Source organism: Tauraco erythrolophus, chromosome 9 (genome assembly GCF_009769465.1).
Source record: "Tauraco erythrolophus isolate bTauEry1 chromosome 9, bTauEry1.pri, whole genome shotgun sequence".
Taxonomy (NCBI): Eukaryota; Metazoa; Chordata; class Aves; order Musophagiformes; family Musophagidae; genus Tauraco; species Tauraco erythrolophus.
The window spans coordinates 20,865,425-20,892,033 of NC_141473.1; the positions used below are offsets into that span (position 1 = coordinate 20,865,425).

General features: G+C 40.4%; 1 protein-coding gene across 2 annotated transcripts in view; it reads left to right on the forward strand.

Annotated features, from left to right (window-relative positions):
- Positions 1 to 1,004: 1,004 nt before the first annotated feature.
- The window catches only part of ARHGAP22 (Rho GTPase activating protein 22), a 137,580-nt gene continuing 111,975 nt past the window's right edge, over positions 1,005 to 26,609 (forward strand). For both annotated transcript variants that reach the window (XM_086616362.1, XM_086616363.1), the window contains exons 1-3: positions 1,005 to 1,014; positions 5,638 to 5,837; positions 16,674 to 16,761. In XM_086616362.1, the coding sequence (XP_086472488.1) occupies positions 5,658 to 5,837; positions 16,674 to 16,761 (268 nt within the window). In that variant the 5' untranslated portion in view covers positions 1,005 to 1,014; positions 5,638 to 5,657. The remainder of the gene's footprint in view (positions 1,015 to 5,637; positions 5,838 to 16,673; positions 16,762 to 26,609) is intronic.

Below are 26,609 nucleotides of genomic sequence, written 5' to 3' on the forward strand. Positions count from 1 at the left end.
GCTGTTTAGCCTGGAGAAGAGGAGGCTGAGGGGAGACCTGATTACGGCCTATAAATACTTGAGAAAAGATGGTGGGGAGGTAGGGGAAGGACTCTTTACATTAGTGATGGGTGATAGAACAAGAGGAAATGGGCATAAGCTTAGTCAGGGGAGATTCAGGTTGGATGTTAGGAAGTATTTCTTCTCTGAAAGGGTTGTCAGCCACTGGAATAGGCTGCCCAGGGAGGTGGTTGAGTCCCCATCCCTGGATGTGTTTAAGAATAGGGTGGATGATCTACTTGAGGATATGGTTTAATGGGGATTAGGGATGGTTGGACTCGATGATCTCTAAGGTCTTTTCCAACCTAGAAATCTATGAATCTATGAATCTCATCACCAATCACTTCAAACTTTCTGCCATTAATTTCTTTGCTTATTGTGTTTCAAGATGATAAATTCTCAGCTTGTGTTGAGGAAGTGTCTTGGTTTCATTTGTGCTGACTGGCTGTGGTATCTTAGCAATCAAATCCAAACACAAATACAGATGTGTGATGGGGACAGAAAACAAATCTAAATCAAGTATTTTATTTCCTACAATTTGGTGAAAGGAAATGCTGTACCTCTAAGGCATATGACTGTTGTGTTTTCAGTGCATCCATTTTTGAGGCAAAGTTTGAATTAAATAAAACAACTGAGAATATTGTTTATAGTATGTGAAACCACTTCCCTTTGTGGCTAGTACTTTAAACAAAGTCCATATCAGAAATAATATGTAGTGTCACTATGTCTTGGACTGAAGAAACACTAGAGAAAAGTGCCTCCACTGTAGGACAGTTTGTCAGCCAGAATCGATTATAATGACTATATTGATTTAGGCTAACTGCCTATGAAATTTCAAAAGATTACAACTTTAATTGATATTGAATTGCATTGACTTGATTGATTTCCATGTCCCTCATTTAAGTAGGTTCTTATGGATTGCTTAAATCTGTAGCAGTGTTCAGAGCTATGAGCAGGAGAAAGAGAGCAGAAGAGGTTGTGTAATGTTGCCAGGCAGGATTGAGCTCAGGAAGGGGGGGATGCTATGGATAGGAAAGGGAAGAAGTTGTCTCTGTTATGTGCATGCTTAGGGTAGAACATAGATGTGATGAGGAAACAGGAAGGTGTATATTGCTTGGACGCAGGTCTGAGTTGCAGAGGAACTCTTGTAGAAGTGTACGGTGCCCTGTTAATGGGGCAAGGAAGAGAAATGGAGAAAGAGTGGCTTTAGACACGGCTTAGTTGGGATGGGGATAGCGATTGCTATCTCTGTAAGGAATGGCAGCATGGTTCTATCTGATTTGGTCCATCCACTCTTTAGAATAATCTTTGAGTTTACTGTTAGAAATATGGCAACCAAGCATGGGATTTTGGATGGGGAACTTATTTAGTGCAGCCCAGACACACAACAGGTGTTGATTGTTGCCCCACTGCCTTTGCTCTTATTCTTCCTCCCATCTTGGTCTAGATATGAGAACTTCTGTATGCCAGTGTCACTTCCAGTCACAGGACTATTTCAAGGTCTGTGATTCTGATTCTTGCCCGCTAGTGATTTGTCATCCCAAAAACCAGGCTTGGCTCATTGTTAGTGCCACGGACAGGGCAGCAAGGATCTGGGTCTGCCTGGGCTGTTTTAGTCTTGCCTGTGCTGTAATTGCCCTGTTTCCCTGCTTCTGAGTGGGTGTGTCCTGTAGTTGACTTTTCAGTACTGCTGTGCTATGCAAATGAATCCTGAACCTTTTTCCAAGGACTGCTTGAATCCTTTCTGCGTTGATTTCTGTTTAGAACTTAAATGTATCAAGCTGAATCCATAATCAATTAATGAAAATGTGAAGAGCAAAACCAAACTGTGTGGTGTTATTGAAAAGGCATCACTGGTTCAGAACTCTAGAGCATGTAAAGTATTTGCTGAGTTGTTGTCAGTCTGATTTATTGATTTGTTTTCTTTCTTATGCTCTATTGATTCCATAATTCTGTTAAATAGATGAGCACTAAGAATAATATATCTACCATTAAGAATCAGGGACTTTGATGTATTGAATCAGATTATCAACATAGATATTTTAATCCCAGTAGCATGAGATGCCTACTGCTTTAAAGGCAGGCTGTGCTCATCGGTGGAAGTTTTCTTCTGACCTCTATGCAATTATTGTATTCTGTGAAGCATGCAATATAAACGTCAATGCTGTTAATAGCCATAAATAATTTCTCCTTCTAAAAATTTCTATCTGATGCATGTTGTTGACTTACAAATGAGGTTGCTAAGTATCTCCCTAATGAAATTAACTACTACAGTCACAACTAGAAACTCTAAGGAAATGGAAAGCTAAGACAGCGTAAGAATTAACCACCATAGCAATCGACTAAGACATGGTGCTTCTTAAAATAGAGATGTACATTCTCCAGTGACCGACTATGGAACTTAACTCCTCACTATAATAGATTATTACTATGTAGGGCTGTACAAATAACACCAAAGGGTGCATGAGTGGAAGTATGAGACAACATAATTTAGGTTATTCCAAAGCAACGTGTCTTTTGTGAGGTCTGTGTCAGTATAGATGCTAAAATAAAGGTAGCTGGTTTCCAGTTAAATAAATCTAATTTCTTTTTAGAAAAGGGGTGAAGAAGGAAAGAGTTTATATAACTGCATGCAAGTCAGGAAAACTGGAAACTGCTGAGAGTTGGCATGCTTAATCTGGAGAATGCTCCGGTGCTTCAGTGTGGAGATGACAGAGATGCTTACTGGAGTATACTTGAAGTACTTTGGTATTATTAGACTAATTGGTTAGGTTAACAGCCAAGATGTTGCCCAAGAAACATTATAGCTCCATTTGGAAAAGCAAATTCTTGGGATATTTGTTCTTGTAATAATATATGTTGTAACATGAATGTGGAAAGGAATCTGGGACAGTTTAAACCAGATTACGGTTTGGTCCTTGTTGGAAAATGTGGCCTGGGACGAGGCAGAGGCAGTTCCTTCAACTAAATACTTATGGGCCTCTGCATAATAATAAACGTGAAATTTATTCATAAATGTGAAAAATCTGTTTTCTTACTACATGCATATGAAATTGGATCCTCCATTTCTTGGTAGTGACTGGGGGGATGGAGGCAGGCAGGAGGCAAAGTTGTCTTGGTGTTTTTTGTAATCATCTGCTAGAGGGCACTGTGTTGCCAGAAAATAATGTATTAAGGTATAGGGATTGTAGCTTCGTGGTGAAAAGTACTTTTTAATGTATTTTGCAAGAATGAAAATGCCTCTGTGTTAGAGCTCAGACAACAGTGAGTAAGCTTAGGGAATAAGCCTGGATACAGAAAAGCCTGATTTTAAGTAAATTCTGTATTAAGTCGTGTGGGTTTTTTATTGTTTTGATTATGTAAAAAAAAAAAAATCAGGATTGAGGAGTGCTGGGTTACTTAAACAAATCTGAAGTTTGTTAGTAAACTTCACTAATGTAGGACTAATGCTGTACATGAGCTCAGGTTAAATTCAGCAAGGTATTTTAGACAAAAATAAGGGAAGTGTAATTCTGAAAAAGCTATAATACTGCATTAGCACTTGTTATAACATTTCAACTTCCAAATTAAATTAAAATGAAACTAAAAACAAAAACTTAATTTCTTACAGCAGGAGATAGTTATATATTGAAACCTAATTTCTCTGGATTGAGGCACAAGACAAAATCTGTTATTCACAGTTCTGTTGAGAGTAGTAGAACTTACCTTAGCAGTTCAGAGAAATGAGGGGAAGGAATTCCTTCTGCCGATCAGACAGGGCTTTCACTAAGTCTGAAATTTAACAAAGTGATGCCAGCTTCTGCCTATAAAACTGGGAAGTTTTCAGAGGCCAGGCAGAGTGCCTGCTGGGTGGTTACAGGAGAGATGAGCAGATTTTTAAAACAGGGGTTGAGGTGGAAGGAAGTATATGATACTATACAAGTGGACATTGCTGCCACTGAAACTTTTTGGTAATGGATGATGTGATACCATTCAGATCTGCCCTCTTCTGACAAGTGTTTAGTGTGTAAAAGTGCTGGTTTTATATTTCTTTGAGAAGCAGAACACGATTGTTTGACTGCTAGCATGGGGAAAGTCAAAGTAGATTTTATTAGAGATGCCAATGTGATTTCCCTCACTAGATTACAGTGAGGAGACTCTCCAAAGATCTGACCTCGGTCACTTACCTGCTTCTCCTTCTGTTGCAGTTTGCTTCACGGAAGAGAAGAAATAGGATCAAGTTTGATGTTGTTATTGTGATTATTTTTTTAATTATTATTTTTTTTATTCTCCAACCACCATCTCTCCACTTTGTTTTTCTGTCTTTGGCATATGTTGTCAGTTCCATCACTGTGTGGTGAGACATCAGGGGCAGAAGCTAGAGTCAGGTGGTAACATCAAGGCCACATGTTGTAATTGTATGAACCCAGAAGAGGCAAAACTAAACAGTACTTTGAGAGGCAGAGGATTGCACTTTGTTGTGACAGGCCGAATTAACTGTAATATATGTGGAATGCCTGAATAAGAAGCTTGCCTGTTTCTTAGCTGCAGCAGTTTAATGTTAATTAATTAACATTTACAGTGTTAATGTAAGACATCAATGATGTAGACTTACTGGTACTGCCTGTAAACTGTAGCCCTGTTTCAAGTGAGCAATTATAAAATATGCTTTGAGTTAGCTGAATCTGGAAAATGGGAAGGAATAGCATCATGGTAGCACTACTGAAGAAAAATGGCATGAGGTATTAAATAACTGTTATTGTAAAATGCTTCATAAATCCAAAGGAAGTAGAGGTGGAAAAGACCTATGGGGTCATCTTAACCTATCCATTCCAGAGGACTGCAATATATAATCATTACCTGCTGCTGCAGACTAAATGTCCTAAGCTTCAGTACTCTTACTGCAGGCATATGGGAGGAGAAGAGGAAGGAAAGGGCAGTAGATTTTTGTTCTTCTGAAGCCTTCTCTGAGATTTACATGAGGTTTTATTCTCTACTTTGTCTTATTTTATTTCCATTGTGTTTTTCTGCTTCAATGTCAGAAAGCCCTGAAGAGTGAGGTGACTTTAGTTATTCTGGATAGCTACATTATCTATATGTGTCTCTTTTTGAATTTTTCTCAATTCTGAATCTCCCCCCACCCCCACTGCCCTGTGGCGGCTGATTTCACTGGCTAATCACCCCAGGAGTGGTAATGTGTGGAATGAGAATATTTTCTTATTCTCTCTCCTTCCTTCTTTTCTGTCCCCCTTCATTACACTTAAACGTCCTCACTGGGTAAATATCGCTTTAGGAGAGCACAATATCGTTACTCCGGTGTAGAGCTGGAAGGCAGTAATGACTTGCCACAAAGAAAGGTAGCATGAGCAGTGGAGCCTTTGTGGAGGTATTGTGTCACCTAGAAGGTTGCTGGAGTGAGCAGTACCAAAAGGTCGATGTTTGTCTTGTGTTTGACTATCATAAACTATGTACATACTGAAAAAAACAACTACCTACTTGAAGAGGGAGCATGCATGTAATGGTCTGTCCGTGTCTGAAAAAAAGTATGGAACAGTTATTTAGCCTCTTTGTCCTTATCCTTGTTTCTTTGTTTCATTTACTCTGCAATGGCTTTTTCAGCCCGGTCAAAGAGTTTGGTGATGGGTGAACAGATTGGGCCTCCCCCCCGACCTTCTTCTCCAAATCCTCAAGAACGTGTGCTGAAGTGTGGCTGGCTGAAGAAACAAAGGAGCATTATGAAGAACTGGCAGCAGCGATGGTTTGTGCTGCGTGGGGACCAGCTCTTCTATTTTAAGGATGAAGAGGAAACTAAACCTCAGGTATGACTACTTTGAGAACTGTAGAGTGTATTGGTTGTGACTTCTATGTGGGTCACAGTCACTTTTTTGACTGACAGGTCAATTCATTTGCTCTATCCTAAACAAAACCATACATGCTTAAGGAGGTTCAAAGACAAGAGACGTTGCAGGGAGGCTTAGCTGTTGCCCAGGTGAGTAGTAGAGCTTGGGAGATGATAGAAGATGTTTATTTACTCACTAGGGCATGCCGACCTCCAAATCTAAGTATGGTCATCTGTGAGACTGGAGTTTGACAGGAAGAGGTATGGAGTTCCAGATTGCTGAGGCAGGAGTGAAAAACCTTTCCTGGTCAGCTGGGACTCATTACCTCCCAAATAATCCATCCTTAAGCAGCGAGATGAGCCAGTTGCTTAGGGCTAACTTGTGTGGGTATAGCATGTATGTTTGTTATATGCCAGCATGCAGGACTTGAGAATGGACTGTAATTGGTGGTTTAGTGTGGTTTATATGCACCTGGGAATTATTGCTTTTGTATGCAAATTTTGAGGAGAAAGAATTTGTGCGCAGCTTTGTGCTGTCGATGTCTGGAAGAAGGAGTCTGCGTCTGACAGTGAAAACTAATTTAGCAGACTGGGGAACAATTTAATCCCCTACAATGGGGGGTGGGGGGGGAACTGTCTGAAGTTTGCCTTTATCAAAACTTTTAGACTTTATGGAGCATGATTGAAAGAAAAGAACACTTTTTTTCCCTGGTGGAAACCACTAGTTAAGTCCCACTGGGCAATATGTGTTGGACAGTGTCATATAACCATCCCAAAGTAGACCATGGAAAGAAAACAGACAGAGGAAGGGAATGTTTAGTAGCTAGCAAAGAGGGAAGAGGTCAGTTAACGGCTAGGTAATTTAACAACAACCACTAAATGATAATTGAATAAATCAAACCACAGTTGGGCTATTTAAAATTATAAGTTTAGATCAGCTGTATCAGTTTGTCCACAGGACAATAAACTTGTGCAAGAAAGCTTTCCAAAGCACGTTTATTTCTTGGAAAAGACTTAGATTACAATTAGCTATGTGCCAAGTAGCTGTAGGACAGTTTGCTGATGATAAAGGGTAATAGACAGTCACCGTCTAACATTCTTGTGGACATGCCACATGTTTAACTTGCAACTTTTTCGTAGTGAAAGTTTTAAACAGTTTTTAATAAAAGGAACATGACACAATATGTCTCTCTTAAGCCAAGTTCCAATTAATGGAATTTTTGACTGACTTCTTGCTGCTTCATGTGCCTTTTGAGAGTGTGTTGCTGGTATAGAACAAATTTCTTACAGTTAAATTTGATTCTCTAAAACGAGTTACAACAAGAGGACAGTGCTCCTGCACCTAGGCTAAATACAAAGCTGAGTACATTGCTGTTGTCAGTCTGGACTCGGCATTAAATTCAGGATGTTTTTCAGCTTCTCTTACCCTTCTGTATCTGCAACACTTAGTGGAGGGGTGTGTTGTGCTACACGATGGGATAAAGCTCACAGCCGAGAGGAAGAATTTCTTACTCAATTTCTTCAATATGCTTGTAAAATATTCCTGCAGCATTTGAGCTCCGAGGGCTTTCCTAGCTGCTGTAGTATATTATGGAGCATATTTCATGTAGTCATTGTTTTGACTGTCAGCCCTCTAACCAGAGTCATTGAACGGAAGGAACATGATTGAATAAGCTAGACAATGTCCCTGTACTGCTTCCTCCTGATGAGTCAGTACAGGCGTTAGAGTGACAGCCAGCCTGTGTAATATCATCACCATCCATACGCTCATAGCCTGTTATTAAACAGCTTGATATACTGCATGCTTAACTGTTACACATAAATTTCATTGTAGAGTGAGAACAGAAATTAATTTTCCCCAGTGAGCCTGACACATGCATGGCAGATGCATGAGGGCGTTGTCTACATCTCATGTCTTGCACTTACCTGTTCAAGGATTTGTTCCATCATTGTAGATGGCCTGCTGTGTAAAGGCTAGAGAGACTTAAGCTCGATGTAACCTGTTTTTGCTTAGGGCTTTGCAAGCAACAGCTGGATTTTGAACTTTTAAGACAAGTACCTTATCTTCCTATGCAATGCATAGGGAGAGCTGAACACCTCTGAACTGTATCAGTGAACATGATGAGGAAGGAACTGCCTCAAGTAGTCATGAGGAATGTTGGAAGGGGTTTCTTTAACCCTGTACCTTTCTAGGGACAGGGTTGCCTTACATTTAGGCAGGGAGAAGTCATTTTGTACAGGATGATACAGGACCATGTCCTGCCTATTCCTGTAACAGTTGCAAACTAGGATTCATATCTGACTTCATCTAGGACTGTTTGCATCCCACAACTGAGAGATACTTTTAAAACCTGTATATAGTTATTGCTTGGGATTCTCTGGAATGAAGGGGCAATAGTATAGACATGCCTACACAGCTTAGGAAGACAGCTGTGACCCTGGGAGATCTTTTGTCATGTTAAGACACGATGTTCTTCCATTCCCCCCATTTTTGGTTATTTTTCCACATCTTTATTATAGGCCATGTAGGTGTTTTCATCAGTTGATATTAATCCTTAATTTCCTTCAACTCTAAAGATATGCATGCTTCTTTTAAATCTTTGTTTTAAATATTAAGTATGGCCTGCAAGCATGTGTGCAAAAACTAAATCAATAGCTTCACTGAAATTCCCATTGATCTTCTGCCTACTTGATTATTTATACGTACTCTGGAGACGGTCATTCTTATTGTTTATCTGAGAAAGTCAAGTGAGACTTATGCCATAATATTTCAAGAGAGAAACCTTAAACAACCTTTTTGTTTATGGATGTTGCATTGCCTATTTTGGTGAAAACCTGTCCTTCCAGGTCCTTAGAGGGAATTGTAGATATTCTACCATTGAAAATAATGCTGAGAAGATGGAGCTGTGATCTAATGACAGGAGAATAACTCCACTTCAGTATCCTTATGTCATTCTGTGGTCTTAATGGATCGAGAACTGTTGATGGTGTGTGTGTTTGTGTGCCATATGAAGTAGTTGCAGAGTCCACTCCATCAAACTGATTTCTGTGCCAAAAATTTGAGGGTGAACTTGCAGCCGTTGCTTTTCTTGAGCATTTTCTCAGGTATCTCCGTGGGGAAAGGGGAAAGGGAGGACTGACCTGCAAAGTGCCTTGATGCTCCTGCTAACTTTATCAATGTATGTGTGGGTTTTTAAAGTAGCTTTGGGTTTGTTTCTATTCCCAGGGCAGAAGATAGCATATGCCCCTGTCCAATTTCCAGAGGAACAGAAGCCACTCAGCAGCTAATTCATTAACCTTTCTTTCAGTATTGACTTGGTATGATAAAAGGTTTTAGTGAATCTGCAGTGGGCTTGAATTTTGTGCTGTACAAACCAGCAGAATTTTCTAGAATGTGTTCTGGCCACTGGACTCCTAAAGATAATGTTGTATATTATAGTTTTCTGTACCATTTTGGAATAATTTGTGATGCATCTGCAGTTTTGTTATGTTATCTTTCTAGTGTTTTCCTGATATCTTTGAAATGCCTCCCATGTGTCTTGTAATTTCAGGGAACCTCAAAGTCAAAATGTAGGACAATAGGATTGGGAGGGAAGGGTGCTGAAAGTTTATCCGGTTCTTTTGACTTTTTTTCCCCTTCATTTTCCTTATCATTCAGATAAACCACTCAGTATGAACTTTGCCAAGAATCCTCCTACACTGTGTCCTTCCACAGTCTTGCCTTTTCACTAGGTAGAGGATGGGATCTGAGCCCTGACACTCTGTTCTACCTAGAGAGACTGCTAGAAGATGAGACAACTATTCTAGTCAGTGAACAGAGATAGCAGCAACAGATTTTATAATGGGACACCTGAAAGGGGAAGTGAGAGTATCAGGACAGCTGCATGTGTAGTATGATGGGGGGGCCATAACACACAAACTTGGTGAATATTTTTCTTTGTTATTTTGAATACCCGGAGAAAACTCGTTGAAGTTAGTAATGGGTATTAACTAGCTGTTAAATAATACCTGATAATAGCAGGACATTTTGACATTTCTCCATCTCCTCCAAGGCATCTGCATGAGCATGCACATCTCTCTCCTCTCAGACTATCCACAAATCTTTCTGAGCATTTATTGTCAGTAAAATCCACCTATTGATTGTCTGTTTTCTCTTTCCAATCTAGAGTGCATGTTTCAAGGTGAAGGAGCAAAGCTGTACTTACATAAGAAACAGACCGGAATTTAGTCCTCCTTCAAGTCGTTGTGGATATTATTAGCAGCTAATGAAGAGGGCTTAGTTTTGTTTTGTGGTTGGTTGTTTTTTTGTGTGTGTGGTTTGTTTTTTTTTTTTCCCCTTGCAGAAACACTCATCCAGCACCTGGAAAATCTTTGAAATAACCAGACTTCATTGTTCCATCTGCTCCATCAGCAATATGCAGGCTGGACTGTTACAGAAGCACCTAACAAGTATAAGTAACCCTCTGGTCCAGTGTGATATGTAGGCATAGCTTGACTGAAAAAATACAGAAATCTTTTACAGCCTTGGTTTATAGATTTCTAACAGGTATTCAGCTTTGGAAGTCTTCTGCTCATTGCCCAGTACTGACTCTAGAAGTTTTTAAGGGCTACTATTCACAAAATATTCCCCCAAACAAAGTTCCACTAATGTTAGTAAGAAACTTTCTATTTTTTCCTAAAAAATGCACTGTGACAAAAATGAGCTGTTGGGTAAATTCTGGTGAAATCTTACTTGAGAAGGAAATAAGTCTTTTCTTGGACAGGTGAAAAATCTGAGTGTCAAGAATACAGGAGAGATTAATATTAAGGTGTGAAACTTGTTTTGGTTTTGGTGTTTTTCTCTCTCAGAATCTTCATTCACTTTTTTTCCCTTTCTTATGGAAAATTGTAAAGTAAGCAGAATGTTAATATTGCTCTGAGCCTAGCGAGAATGTAAACCAGCAGAAAGAGCAGGGGTGCTAGTGCATTTGTAGTCGCTCAGGCTAGACATCCTACTCATCTTTTCTGCCCTGACAAATCTATGAAACAGTCTGAAGCTTACACAGCTCCAGAAGGTGTCTGTTTTATTTACAGTGTTCTCAGATATTGGTGAAGCTCAGGCATGTCAGATCCTTAAACGTTTTTCTAGTGGTCTAAGAACAGACACTTTTCCCATCACTTGGGGTGGAGGAGTGGTTGCATAGCAGTAATTTCAGAAGTATCGGGATGTTAACTGATCGTAGTAACTGATGTGCATGGCCTTAAATGATAGCAAGTTAAGCAACTTAGCTTCTCCTTGAAAGAGAGTGAGCTCAGTGCATGCGTGGTTAACTACTACATGTTGTTGATGCTGATGTGTGGGTTTTTTTTCGTGGCAGTAACAAAAATGATGCTTCCAGAAAGAAGGCTACTGTTGAGGTTCCTATGGAGTGAGAGGGTTAAAGAAAATTATATTCTCTGCCTTCACCGCTTCTCTAGTTGGTTTCCATCTTTAAAATATTCAGTAGGTGTTCCTCTCAACCACTGACACTAGTGTAGCTGTTCTGACGTTTCTCCAACCTGAAATATGCAGAGTACATCTCCAGTGATGGCTTTGGATGCAATAGTCTTCATTCCTTTGCCTTTCAAATATAACTTAAAGATGCCAATTCTCTTTAAAAAAATGAAGAAAAAAATAGCACCCTTTTAGTTATACAACTCTTCTATAGACTTGGTTTCCTTGTGTGGAAGCAGCTGCAGCTACTGAAACATTGTCAGTATCTTATAGACAGAAGAATTGTGACACAGACAGCTTAGTTGTTAGACTGACATAACACAACAAACTTGTAGGTGGGCATGTCCTGTAGCACAGTAGATCCAGCTTGTGATCCAAAGTGCCAGTTTGAGAATGAGTCTCTAGAAAGGATTATTTGCAGTGTCTGGAGTTAGGTAGGGTTAGCTTTTTATTCCTTGAGGTTGCAAAGAAGTCTTGAATATAGCTAATGCAGGAATGTCTGCTGGCAGCTGAAGCCAGCAAGTCACCTTTTTTGTCTATTATTAACACAACTATTTTGAAAATCTAGATGATGAACAGCAGAGGTAAGGGAGCTCTTACACAAGTTTCTGCTTGTGTAGCTCTGGGAAAGTGCTTCACAAACACCTAGGAAATCTTCCTTCATCATTTTGCTATCTGTTCCTGGCCTCATACTTGAGGATCTGACTTACCAGTTGAACTGTGGGGTCTATCCTCAGCCTCCTGTAAATATGAGGCCATTTGACTTCCATCTCTTTCACTGAGGCTAAGGTGAAGTCCTCTCCCCTACAGCTCTTCTACGCTTTTTTGATCATAGAAGTAATGCTGCATAGAGCAAAGCAGAACAGCTTTTAGTCTTGTATTTTCCTAGTTAACCTCCTTGTCATCTACATCCAGTTTCAGGCAAGAGAAGCCAAGCTGTAGTTGAAACTGCAGCATATACTGATCCAGAAGCCACAGTCAAACTTGCTCAGTAGCATGGTTTGCAAAACATAGCTGTCCAGAAGCTGCATGCCAAATATTTCTGCATATCTGTGTGTATACTTCTCATTAGTAGTGTCCCATTGTAGAGACTTTTTGTATGCTGCATGACTAGTTTTGAAAAGAAGTGGATTATAGACAGTTTGATATAGGTACTCTTTCACAAGCACGCTTGTCTACAGAAATGCTTTGCCTATCTGTACTTAGGGAACAAATGACTTGGAGTAGCATGAAACCGGTGTGTGTGTGGCCTTCATTCTAAACTCTTGCAAAAATACACCACTTAAGGGTGGAAGCATTGTCATATAGTCTAGTCCACACTCTCTAGTTCTTGACTTAAATTGGAATGGATTTATGTAAATCTAGGTCATGGTCTTGGGTTAGCTTGGACTATTTGATCCTTAGAATTCAATGTTGCAGATAATTCATTGGTGTTAAGCAGCTGTAGAAAATTTGTTCCATGTTCAGATAAAATCAATATGTTCATATACTTAAGTTTATCATCCTTGGCCTGGGATTCAGAAATGCATACCTGAGAGCAGATTTGAGCCCCACTATTCCCCCATCTCCCATCTTGTAAGCATTTGTAACAGCAACTAAAGTGCTCTATTAAATGTAATGGTATGAGAAGTAGGATGATCAGTGTTCTGGCAGCAACTCTGTTGAGGGACTCAGTCAAGAAAAGGAAGCTTTGCACTCGTGTTTCCTGTGTCACAGCTTTTCTTTACCAAACCCTGGCTCTACAGGGCAAAACTTCTCATTTGGTCTTGTTAGGGGGGACTACAGTAATACCTTTAAGATATGAATGCTTGTCCTCTTAAGGTTTTCCCTCAAAGCACCAAGGCCCCAAAGGGTGCAAGGTGATGCCGTCATCAAAAATTGGATTTGACCTTCTAGCTTATTGGAAGGTCTGCAACCTGCCTCTTCAGCTGTTCAGCCATCTTGGGCTCCCAAAGCCTGAGGGAAGGAGGAATAACTTAGTTATGAATTGAGGTTTATTTATGGGGCATGCTTTGGCATATTTCAAGTTAAATCTTGGGGAATTTAAACTGATTTAGTCCATCATTAATTTACTGCCCAAGCAAGATTGCTAATGCAGTCTGAGTGGCTGCTGAACAAGGACATACCAATCTATTCAAATATAGTAATGTCTTTCTACCAGTGGCAGCAACTGTCAGAATTGATACACCCTCCCTGATAACATGAATTGTTTTTTTTCCTGCCTTTTCACCAGTATTTATTTAGAGTTCTCCATAGTATGCCAGGCAGATTGGACTACTGTGTGCTGGGTACTCTGTTACCCTCTGGAGAAACGTGTCATGCCCTAAAACGACTGGCTATATAAGATAGAAGAGCTCAGCACAATTTGCTGATACGTGCAGAGAGAAATGCACAGGAAGCTTTTCTGAAGATCTTTGCTGGATATATGTGTGTGTATATATATATACACACCTATGACCTAAACGTACTTTCCAGAGATGGGCCTAGGTTGCAGGCTTTTCTTGTTTTTCATAGGTAGAGTGAGCATCCCTGAGTTTTCTTTTCTGAAAAAAATCATTCTTCTAGTTTTCTTATTTCCCTAATCTTCTTCCAGTTGTCCTGCTACCAGCTCAACTTGCTGCAACTTCATTGCACAGCTGACTGAGGTGCGCACTGGTAAGGACAAAGTAGTTCTACTAGTGTACAGTCCCCATCACCAGTGTGGCTGCAGCGGGTCCTGCATTCCTTCCACTGTCCTATGCCTCTGGTTGTTTTTCTGTTTGTTTTTTAAATGAGTTCTGCTACATAATGATGATCTCCTCCTCCTCCATAATATCAAAGCTGGTTAAAATGAGAATAAGAAACGAGTCACTTCCATGAAAACTTTCTACTTTGACTGTGAAATGCTTTGGTTTTGGATGTTAGTTCAATCAATTTATGCCTCCCTAATTGCTTCTAGAGTAAACATCACCCTTGTGTACCAGAGGTGTGTCTCACTGAAGGGAGGCAGGTGATGTTGCACCATAACGGTGCATCAAGCATGGAGAAAGTCCATTTGCTTAGTTTTGTTGCAGGAGAAGGGTGACCCAAGGCAAGCAAATTACAACCTCTGGAAGCTACTGCAGTGTGAGATTTTGATTTAACCCTTTGACTTCATAATTGACTTCATTTTCCTGCAGAAAGATGAGCTTTCTGCAACTCTAGTTTGACAGCACTTTTCTATGAACTGCTCTTGCTCTTCACTATAAATGTACTGTGAATCTCCTGGTCTGTATATACTGTTGTACATCTTCACCATTCCATGCTATGAAACAGCACAAAGCTGGCATGTATATCATTGGGATTTGCCTAAAATATACGTGACCTGGCTATATGTGTTTGCCAAGCTTACTAACTCAGGCTGAGGGAAAGAACCCTTCACAAAAATGTGCCTTTTTCTGAAGTAACCCAGGACTTGATTCAGAGTCCTGAGTTCTGCTTGATTATGAATGTGAGGTTTAGGTAACTATTTCAAATGAGGATTTGTGCTTGCTTTGTATTATTGGATAAGGAAGGCCTAACTCTTTTATTTTGTGCTGGCTTGTAGGCACTACCCATTCTAAGACTGACTATTTTTGCTTAGAGGGCTTCTTAAGAGAGGGGTGTACTTTAAAGGAAGAGAGAGAGTTAGTGTCTCTTTAATAACTTTTCTTTCTACAAAATGTAAACTGTTCCTCAAAGGAAAGCAGCTGTTAACATTTAAGAGGCTTGTGTCTTCTGACAGAAAACAACTATTGCCAGCTTTCAAATGATACCTGAAGCTCTGAAAGTCTGAGCAGCTGGAATCAACTGATATTGTATTAGCTTTTATTGCTATATGTACATTTCTAGCTTGCGTTAGTAAGATAATGACCTGAAAATGTAAATTTACAGCTGAGAATGCATAAATACCAAATTCAAGTTAAATGAATAAAGTGACTTGAAGAGCTGCGCTTTTTTTTTAAGCCAGCTTTGTGATTTTTGGGGTCCTTTCTTGTGTTTTCTTGGCATTCTTGTCTTAGGCTATTCTAAAATCCTTTCTGGTTTCAATTGTGTAACTTAGATATTTTATTCTTCTGCTTGTGCTGCCATTTCACCATTTCCCTAGGAATGTACCACATACTCCTGAAAGCAGGAAGGGTTTGAATTTGTGTGCAGTATTAAAACTTTAGATTCTACTCTTCATAAAGAAACTTTTAAAAAAGACAAAACAAAGAATTGTGACCCTCCCACCTGTCCACATGCCCTTATCTGTGTGCTTCAGCTTCAGGTTTACATAAGAGCTGCTACCTTTTCTCCACTTGCTTGTTATGTGTGAAAACAACAGACTAAACCAACAACTTCTTTTTCTTGCTGAGAAGAAAAAGATGATTTGGACCCAACTTCCATTTCAGGGCAGTTCAATGCAGGAGTCCGAACTGCTGATTACACTCTTCATGGCTTAACTCTTTAGAGTCCCAGTTCTTACTGCCTTTTGTCTGTCTTACTGTGTGTATGTCTTAAAGCCATATTAGCTGGAAATGCTTTAAGTTATTAAATATGAAACTAAAAAGGAGTGGAGAAACAATGAGCTCCAAATAGTATGTTTGTTCTTGTTCCACCCATGTTACTGGACAAGAGTTCCCTGTGATCTCTTTTCCAGTTTTTCCATGGATGAGGAAGATTTTGTTCACTTTGCATAGCTGGTGGTATAATATCTTCAGAATTCCTGAACTGGAATACATAGTGTTAATTATGCCTGAGTTCAAGGTGAAGATGCATCTGAATTCTGGCAGTATTTGAACTTGGGAACTGAAAGGGTTCAGATTTCTTGCTAGGGAAACTATATAGTCTCTTGGATTAAAAGGTAGTCCCACTGCCTTGCAAATCTTAATCAGCTGCTGTCCTCCAGTATCTCCCTGGGAACTTGTGTGTACTGAGGATCACTAGAAAACAGGCCACTTGCTTCAGTTGCAGATATAAAGATTTTTAGAACTTCAACCAACTCGTGGCTTGCAGGCTGCAATCAGCAAATAAAAGGTAAAGGAAGAATAGATGTAATGTGAGATGAAACTTTTGCAAGGGATAATTGGTTATGGAAGCAAAGGAGAATCACCTGTGCATGCTCAAAATATTAGTATTCCAGAGTAAATATCATTTGACTGCAAGTGTCCAGTGTGAGAGAAAGTACAAGGTGAGGCAGGTGCATGAACAGTTCAATCTTTTCTTGCTCAGAAGGGTGGGTTTGGAAAGGAGATGGGCTCAGTGGAAGTGAGGCTTAAATTTGCTATGTCTGTTACGTCTCTCTTCTTTCCCTTACCCTCTTTGTAGCCTTTCCCCTTTCACTGGTGTTTATGTCCCTTACAGGGTTTGATACTACTGCACGGCAATCAGGTGAATGAGCTGCCACCTAATCCTGATGAACCAGGGAAACATCTCTTTGAAATTACCCCAGGTAGGCCAGCATTTCCTTGTACTTTCAACATAACATCATCTCATTCTCATTAGTTGTCATTAATGATAATTGAACTGTACTGATCACTTCTAAACATTCTGATACACTAGCCAGATTATCTAGAGAGATTGGGAAATGGGACTTGGCAAACTACTCAGTGTTCTTTGTTTTGGATGTAGCTGCTGCTGTGGTATCTCATGAAAATAGTCGTTGAGATGCATCATCCTTTGTTTTTCTGTTTGGAGGGGACTCCTTGCCTGGAGTGCTCTGTGGCCTTCCAAGCTGATGTGTTTTTCTGGTTATTATGGGAGAAAGTGACACAAAGCACAGCACAGAACTTAGGGGAAAGGAGCATGCAGTAACTGGATGTAATTTTTCATGTATACTCGTCTCCCCCAGTTTGGAGGCAGAGGAGGAAAAAAAGTTTCAAAATATTTCACTTCTGGATAAAAGGTTTGAGAGAATAGAGCTGCCGTGAAGAGAGGTTGAAAGTTTGTTAGGTAGAAAGTCTAATGATCTGTCAGCATAGTCTTAATGTAAGACTTCTGAAATTATTTTAGCTCCCATGTAAATGCTTCCTGTGGACTGGCTTGGTATCTTCAGGGTGTATTTAGAGTTACGTTTCCTGTTGCAGCATAGGAGCAGTTGTATTAATTTATTCAGTTCTGATTTTAGTTGAGAGAGGAATGTCCGTGTGCATAGGTTTGAATGCAATGTATTTTGGAGGTAGTTTCAGGTGGCAGGATCTACAGAGAAGAAAGCTATTGTGCCACTAGCAGTGTTAGACCAGAGAAGTGAGAAAGATGAACTGGATTAATCCTCCTACAGCTATCTCTCAATACCTGAAGACTGAGTTTCTGGAAACAAGGAGAGAGAAAAAACGTATCTTAAGTAAAAATTATGTGATTGCACTCACTCAGCCATGCTTTACTTCATGGCCTGTTTCTCCTGCATGAACTGCCTGTCCATGCTTCTTAATATTGTCTGTTTCCCCACAGTGTTGATGCCGTTGATAGGGTAGAAAAAAGTAATTACCTTAGTCTGCCTCTTTTTTTTTATGGAATGGATAACACAGGGAACACTTGTCCTTGTAGCTGAATGTTAGTGTTGTGAGGCAGGTGTGCTTTGGGGTCTTTTTCTTACCCCCTAATCAGGCTGGCTTAAAATGCCCGTGTTGCACATCGCTTTTGACACAGCATGAGGCGGTGCAGGAAGAACAGGCAGTGCTGCAAGGTTTTCCATTGCACCGGCAGGCAGGGGTTTGCACTAACTCAGTCAGCATGCCGTTTGACACACAGGAAGCTACATGGGGAGAAGAGATGTATTTTTGTATTTTCTTATGCTGCACCACGCCCTCATATAGGCAGGGCCTCACAAACAGCAGGGCATTGGGCTTACAGTGCTGCTTGCATGGAAGATCTCCTAGGAAGTGGCGTTTGCTGTCTGAAAGTGAAATGTCTTCTGCACCATTTCCAAAGATTGTGCACCATACTGTTGTAGAAGACTGTGGACCTGGAACGTGAATGCACTTTGGTGGTTGTGATTGTGAATGATCCCATGCGTTCTGGCAGTGATGTAAAATAATTGACTGAGCCATGGACTGGCTTGGTTGAGTTTCCTGCAGATTCGAGTTTGTCCTCTGGTTCCATGTGGGAAAATATTCATTCTGCACTTCTTACCTAAACTGTCAGGCTGTATTACTGTAGACTGCAAAAGAATTGTCCCAAACTGCAGGTGGCTGTTGCTCCAGTAGAGTTGGTAAAGCAATGCCATGTGGCTCCTTGAAAGAGGCTATCCAGAGGGGTGGAAAAAAGTTACACTGTTCACAAGATAGTTGTGAATCCCCAGGATATCCATGTTCAGCTTGTGTTTTTGACATTGCCCTTCCCTGTGTTCCCTGGAAAAATGATTCGGTGTTAGTGCACAACTGTCCTGCCTGCAAAATTCAGATGCTTTCCTGACCTTGTGGTGCTAAATCCACTCATATTTGTAGCAAGCTTAGTTGCTACATGCATAGCAAGTATTGAAAAATGCTATAAATAAACAGTCAATACAGAATGTGACTCGACACAGATGTCCCTGGAGAATGTGGCCTGAAGAGTTCCCCATTCTGTTCACAGTACGCTTATTCTGTGCTGGTTTTGGCATAAATGCCTTTTCTTTTTTGCATGTCTTCTGAAATGACTGTTATGTCTGGTTGCCAGCTTGCAGAACACCCACATAGTGAACAGCTCTTAAACGAATGCCGGATAGGAAGATGAGCATGGGTGATGTTGCAGTACCCAAATCATTCTTTCCATCGTTTTCTATCTTCCTTTGTGTTGGATGTATGGCCATGACTATAACTCTGACTAATTGTGCCTCAGTTCTCCTACCGTAAGCTAGGACTATATAGTTTCTATAGAGATGATGAGATTTTTTTTTTTAGTTGCCTTAACTAAGTTGGGGATCTTGTACATTGTACAAGTACATTCCATAGCTGTAAATGCACTTATGGGATTTTACTGTGCATATAAGCAGCAGAGCTTTAACTAACAAAATTAAGAATAGAGTGCAGCATTCCTAAAATGTTCCCATAGTGTCCTGATACCAACTTATCTGCCAAAGAGGAGAGGCTGCGATCTTCCAGCAAGGAAATGTCTGAAGCTTTCTAAAGTCTGTGATACCAGTTACCTCCAAAAACCTGCTTCCTGATGAATAGCTAAGCCTTTCAGCATCCTCGTTACTGGAACTGTCGCTGGGATTTTCCCACCTTTCCTCTGCTGCAGGCTGTGTAAAGCTTGGCTGTGGGAGCTGCTTCCTCAGAGTGCAGGAACTAGAGTAACGGCACGTCCTGCTCTGTAACAGAGCATGTATTGATTTTTCTGCTGAGTAACAAGAACTAATGATGGGCATTGTGTATTATTCATGTTTCATCAAGTTCATTTCTAAGCTGTATAATGCAGCTGGGAGAAGGGTTAACTAGGGACATGAGAGACTGCAGAACAGATCTACAGTCAAACCAGTGTTAGATCTGGTGGCAGGACTTCCTGAAATACCTCCTTTGGCAGAGATGTTCTCTACCCTCTTTTCTGGGGAACCTATGTAAATTTCTGGACCTTTTTTAACCCATTTATGCTTTCCTCCCTTACAGCTAGTGAAGTTCAAAGTGGAATGGCAGGGTAAGCTGTGAGCTCAAGTAGCTCTCATGTACCAGTGTGTATTAGCAGGCGAGGGAGACGTTTTTATAAAATTGTCAGGTGCAAAGCTTTAGCTATTTGGGGTAATCATCACGCAGGAACTGGTATTTCTGGATGGAAATAACCTCTGTGTGTTGCTTGGGAGAGGAGTGCAAACCTGGTAACAGAAACAGCAGCGGACTGATTACTAGGGGCAACAAAGCAGCCATGTGTTAGCCTGGGGTTACAGTGCATTTCAGAGTGGTGTAATGCAGTGTGTTAGAAGCGCAGGGACTGATCTCTGAGAATGTCTTAAGGAATACTGGTGGCTTACATGGTTCTGAGCTGTCACCTTTTGAGAAGATGATGCTTTTAATACCCTGTGGAAAATAGCCTGCCTGGTTTTATCCTCTGGTCTTTGCAGCGCTAGGAGATACTTAAGTTCTCTTCATAGTCAGAGATAATTCTCTGATCAAGTAAGGTTTTCAGAGTCAAGGAAAGGAGTGGTAAAAAGATTCAGAAGTCAGGAGGTGAAAAGCATTGTCTTTTGAATAGGTATGGCGGAGGGTTATTACCAACTGATTGGAGAATAGCTTTTCTTTGTAGAAAACTTGATGAATTTTAAGACAATTCTTCCATTCTGCTTCAGAATGGATTCAATTGATCTTTTAATGGAGAGTAAGAGCAGAAAAATAGAAACATGAACAAGAAATGTTTTCATGGATTACCTGGTATCTCTTTGGCTAACATCGTGTCCTACAATGTAGGAGGCCCAGTTTTCACTTCCACTGTATTTAGACCAGGAACCTGAATCTGTCACCTGCCTAGTGGGCAAGTAATCTCAGTGACTACTGTTTTTTGTTGTGGTGTGTGGTGGGTTATGTGGTGTGTGGTTTTTTTTTTCTGGGAAAGACATTTTTGCTTTGTTTTTTTTACTGTTAAGTCATTCTAGAGTAATGTTCATGTACAAAGAAAATGTACCCTTTTGTATTTCAACAAACTGGTATGTTATGGTTGAAAGCAACCTTGCTGAAAAATCCCTGACCAAAACTCATGGTACACATCTTGGTGTCTCCGTATCACCGATGATAGCGAGTTCGTGTTTCTTGCCACAGAGCTTTCTGCCAAGGTCAAGTGACAGCTCTTAGTTGAGCCTTTCTGTGAAAATAAGAGTGCAGTTTTGTGATAAATTTTATTCAATTTCACTGGAAACTCCTGCTGAACGGATTGGTTTTGCTTTCCTCTTGGCTTCTTCTCCAATACCTAATCACATGTCTCACTTCAGCTCTTATGACTGAAAAAACAGTTTTCAAACTAGTTGGACTTCTGGTTGACCCAATTAAGATTGAAAACTGCACCTTTAGGTTGCTTTTTGTGCTCCAGTTGAGTCACGCCACCAGCCCTCTCTTTAGTGAGGCAGTTCACTCCTCTTCAGAACTGTTGTCTCAAGCTTTTGGCAGACTCAGCCAGAGAAAAGATGACTGCCTATGGTTCATTCACATGTATAAGGTTATTTTCAAAACTTTAGAAGTCAGAGCTCTGTGGGGTGCTCTTCAATTGATTATAAAGACTGAGTTTGATATAGGCAGCTTGCCCTTATGAAAGGGACCTACATTCAATATTGACTCCTTTAAAGCTGGACTAGTGGTTGCATTCTGCTAGTAGTTAGGCTAGGGCAGAGTAAAATGCGTCATCCAGGAGCTTTTGTGCTGGGTTTATGTAGAAGCTATTTCACTGTCTTGTTTGTGCTATATAATAAGTAGGAAATAAAGGCAGAATCAGAAGATGGAAGCCCTAACTCTTGCAGAGACAGTAATTGTTCTGTAGGGAGTCTGCCAGTGGTGTTAGCAGTGTCTTACAGAGCAGTTCTGGAGTGGCAGCTTGTTTATCTTGTCCCACTAGGGTGAATGGTGCCTACAGAGCAGTCTGCTCTGTGGTACACTTCTGCATCTCAGGTGATCGACACCAATTAAGTTGTTTTTGTGGCCTTTTTATCTCAGTTCTTGTTGAGATGGTGTGTAATTAAAATGCCTGGAGGGGAAATTAGAAATTCAGACAATAAAAATCATTGTGTTCTCTGTTATTCAATGCAAATTGCAATTCTAACTAACAGCAGGAAACCGAGTTTGCCCCTGGTAATTGAATTTTCTTCTGAAGCCTACAGCTGATAACCAATGGTGCATATCTGGATACATGAGGATGTTGATATTTGAGGGTTTATTTAGGTTTCTGGGATATGGCACTTAGCGTATTGACTAGGGAAATGGCAGCAAATAAAGAAGTTCTGGGTACTACTGGAAAGAATGAGACAATGTAGTTTCAGCAGTGCGTTGTGGAAACAGTAAGTGAGCACGGTGGACAGTCACAGAGTCAGGAAACTGTTCTTTATTATTACCTTACATCTTGAGTTGAAGACCTTCAAGGTAATAAAGTCTCAGCACTAAGATAGTGACAGGTACATCTGCTCAGCTTTTGCCAGCTGCAGAGTCTCTTTTTATATGCAAGATGAGTGCAGCCTGAGTTGTCTTGGAAGTGTGTATCCTGCACTTCCGTGCCTAAAAATTTTTGATATGTTCTTCTGTATGTTCTGCTTGCTCTGTCTGCTTCTGTGCGCTAGATGGTGCTGGTGCTTTCCACCTTGTGCTTGGATACGCCATAACTGATAGAAAAATACGTCTTGAATCACTTGAGTGCAAATCCATCCTGTAAGAGGCAATTAGTCACTCTTTATTGCTCGTTGGTGTCTCCTCAGAAGCAAATCGACAAGCAAGAGTTCCCTAACAATGTTACTGCCCAGCCTGTGAAGCTACTACTGTGCTCTGTAGACAGGTTGTAGTATTGCATGCGTTTCTGCACGTTTGCCCTGCCACGAGCGTCTTTGAAGCCACAAGACACAAGGAACTGAATGCTTTCAGCTGCTCTCATAGATGCCGAAATCAACAGTCTTTGAAAACATTCAAGTTGTTTGCCCATTTAATCTTAAGATGAAAACAAGATTTATTTGTTATGGAAGAGCAAAGCACATTCTATATAGACGTGAACAGTACAGACTGTGTGAGGAAGGTGCTTGAACTTAGTCTTCACTGTTTTGGGTTAACACACTGACCCGGAGGTTACTGGCTATTTCGTGCCATCTGTGCGACTGTTTTCCGTCTCCCCATTCTGAGCCTGATAAACTTATTTTTCAAAATATATGTCTTCAGATTTTTCCAGTTTTAATGAATTGGCATTTGCCTCTTCTGCCTGGGTGTGAGAGTGAAGGAGTTTGATCAAACCTCCCACTGCATTGCTGCTTAGGGATCTGCTGGAAAGATACTAATTGTCTTCTTCAGGGTAACTCCTTTACAAATTCTTTACAAGTTCTTTTATCTAACTGAAAAAATAGTTTTTGTGGCCTGTGTAGACCTTGACAACTTCATTTAACATCAACAGAAGTACCAATCAGCTGTCAGTATTTCTAGACCTGCTATATAAATGAATTTGAGCTGAGCAACTATTATTTGAGTAAGTTAATGGAGGCCCCGGTTTCTGTCATGCAGATACTAGACCCTAACAACTCAAATCTTCTGTAAGCAAGGCATTTCTGCTTGCTGATCTCCTGATCCATGCTTTCCCTGAACACTTGACTGTACTATGTCACCAAATACTTCTGGAAAAAGAATGTGGAAAAAGGGACTGAACTTTGTCCTCTGAATTCATGTAACGCTGCTGATTTCAGCAGTATTGTGTTCAGTCCAGTGGTGTAGCCTTACAACTTGACCAATAAATACACTGTTGCCTACTTAAGGTAATGATTCATTGCTGGTGAAGGTCATCAGACTGCATCCAGGCTTATGTACAGAAAGATTATTAGGCTCCTTTTTCCCCCTGAGGACTATGAGGCTCTCTGATAGTTAAGAATGTTTTGGCTTACCTTATGTTATCAACTTAAAACATCTTGAAGGACATCAGGAGGTACCTGCATCCTGTAAATTGCTTTTTGCTTTGTTGTTTGTTGTTGGGTTTTTTTTGTGTTTTGGTTTGTGGGGTGTTTTTTTTTTTTTCCCCCTAGCATATGCAATGCCCAAGGCTTATGTTTGCATTTGGCAAGCAAAGATCCTGCTTCATGAAATAAACAAGATCCTGCTTTTGTTCCATTAGAAGTGTTTGATCTACTCCAAGTTACACTGTCTACATCCCTCTATGCTCTGAGGCCCTGGGCGGTTGAAAACAGGCCTGGAAACAGGCTGTGACAGCATATGTGTTCTGCTATCCTGGAATTTGCATCTCCGGGAGAAGCTCTGTATCTGATCCTTGATCAGTAGCACCTAGCTGTCTTTTAATGCATGCGTTGGCTTTCAACAAGAATGCTGGCTTTTACAACTTCAATTTGCAACAGCATGAGGCCTCCTGGGAAAGGAGCATGAGACTTAAGGAGTTTCATGAATAGCTTTTTCTGCTAGTGCAGAGCATTAAGACATAATCTCTGACTGTTCTCGAGCAGTTTTCCTTAACCCATTGTATTCCTCAAAGTCAAATACGTCTGCATAGCATTTTGTGTAGGCTGCCCTTTGGGTATAGAAACATGGCTTTGTAAGATGATGTCATGTTGTTGCTGGAATGTAGAAGGCATCATTTGATCCCATCAGGTTGGCTTTTTAGTGCAAATTAGGTAAGATTTTGAACTCTTCCTGCTGAGAGTTCCAGAGTAAGCTCTGCTATTGAGTATTCTGCCTTAAGGATAATATATTAAGACCTAAGGCATATGTGTTTAGTAGAGGGTTTTGTTGGTGTGGTTTTTCTAGCATTTCTGTGGAAGAACAGCTTTGTTCTGTGAAGATATGCTTTTCAAACTGTCAGCGTGATCAGTTATATAGTACATTCCCTATACTTCTTGCTAATTTGTCAAAAATCAAGTGTTCAGTGCTGTCTTGCAGTTTGTGTCCTCTGGTGCTGCTGTTGCAGGTTAAGCTTTGTTCAGCCCCAGAAGCAGCTATGTTCCCATTTGCAATAAGGATAGGTGAATTTTCCACAAGATTTATGCAATGTTTGAGATCCCTGAGGCTAAAAAAGTACTCTGGTTTAGTAGGTGAGCATGATGAAGTAAAACAAAATTAGACATATGATATATGGCTGTGTAGTTCATAGCACAGAGCAAATTCTAGTGGTAGTAAAAGTAAGTATTAGAGGTCAACATCCGCATGAAGAAAGAAAATATCAAGCTAAAAGGAAGTTTACTGCTTAGGTGCCTGCTCCACATGTATTTTACCAGCTCAATAGTCTTACTGAGGTGAGTTGATCTCTAAGTCTTAAGGGATTGGGCCTTTTATTTGAAGTTAATCTGATGTGCCTTGTGCCGTTCAGTGGGTTAATTCTTGTCCTTAGCTGATCTGGCACAGTCATGTTACATTACAAATATAATGCATTTCAGAAGAATTTGCAGGCTTGTATTGGTTGTGTGAGCTGGAGATGCAGTCAGGTTTGCTCGCTCTTTTCCTTAAGTGTTCCCAGGGACTGTGTTCCTCTCTGTTTTCTGTACTTTAGCTTTTAAATGATCGGTGTGTGTACTGAGTGTGTTTTCTTTAGCTTTGATACTAGGAGAAGTAAATTACTGAATTTTGGATGGATAGATGATGATTTGTTGTTTGTTTGAGGTGGTTAATTTTTTTCATACTCTGTGGATCCTGAACCTGTCAGTGAATGCATGTATCTGTTTGCAGGGTTCATGCTTTATAACAGCAAGAATAAAGAAAACATCTCCTTGTTTCTAAATGTAAAATTTTTGAGGACAGGGAGCAGTAACTGAAATCTTTGTGTACCTGCTATGCTTGTGCTGTTGGCATTACAGAACTGCTGTAACATCTGCAGCATTGAATGACTTCTGATTTTACTCTGACTTTCTATCTGCTTTGAGATGCTGTGGATTTGATTTCTGTGGTGTGTGCAGCAGGTGCAGGCTATGTAGAGTATAGAGAAACGGACACACACTCTGCAACTGCATCAGTTCACTGAAAAGAGGATAAGAAGCAGCATTGGTCTCTAAACCAATGTAGGAGGGCACATAAGTGGAAAAAACTCCGAAACATTTGTTCCCTAGACTGCTCCAGAAGGGAGTTCTGACGCAATTTAAAAAAAAACAAAACAAAACAAAACCACACTTATCTAAAGTGGAGAGAGGGAACCATCATTCAAAACCACGCTATATACTGACAATCCTGCTGATGCTATTGAGGTACTTGTTAGTGCTGGTAGCTTAACTGCTTAGTATAATATGCTGACTTGAAAATACCAGCTGGAAGTCATTCTGGTGAGCAAAGGTAAGAAAAATAAAACATGTTTCCTTTTCACACAGCCCACACAAGTTTGTGGGGGAAGGGACAGCAAAGTTGATAACGTTGTCTTCCAGCTTCCAAAAGGAATTATAATTGGAAACTGCTGTCTGGAGTGTTTATTAAACCATGTCTTTGAATGATGCACTAATGCCAGTTCGAAGTGGCAGCTGGCCTGCTGTCAAACAGCTCTGAGGGTTCACAGGCAAAACCCACTCTGTTTGTCTGAAATGCTCTACCGATAACTAGTGTGCTATCAGTGAGAACCAGCTTGCACTGGGCTTTCTGAACTTCATGGGGGCAGGAGGAAATATGGCAAAGATGTATTGCCTAGGGCATAACACTTAAAATTCATGCTTTGTTAAATAAGTCGTCATGCTAT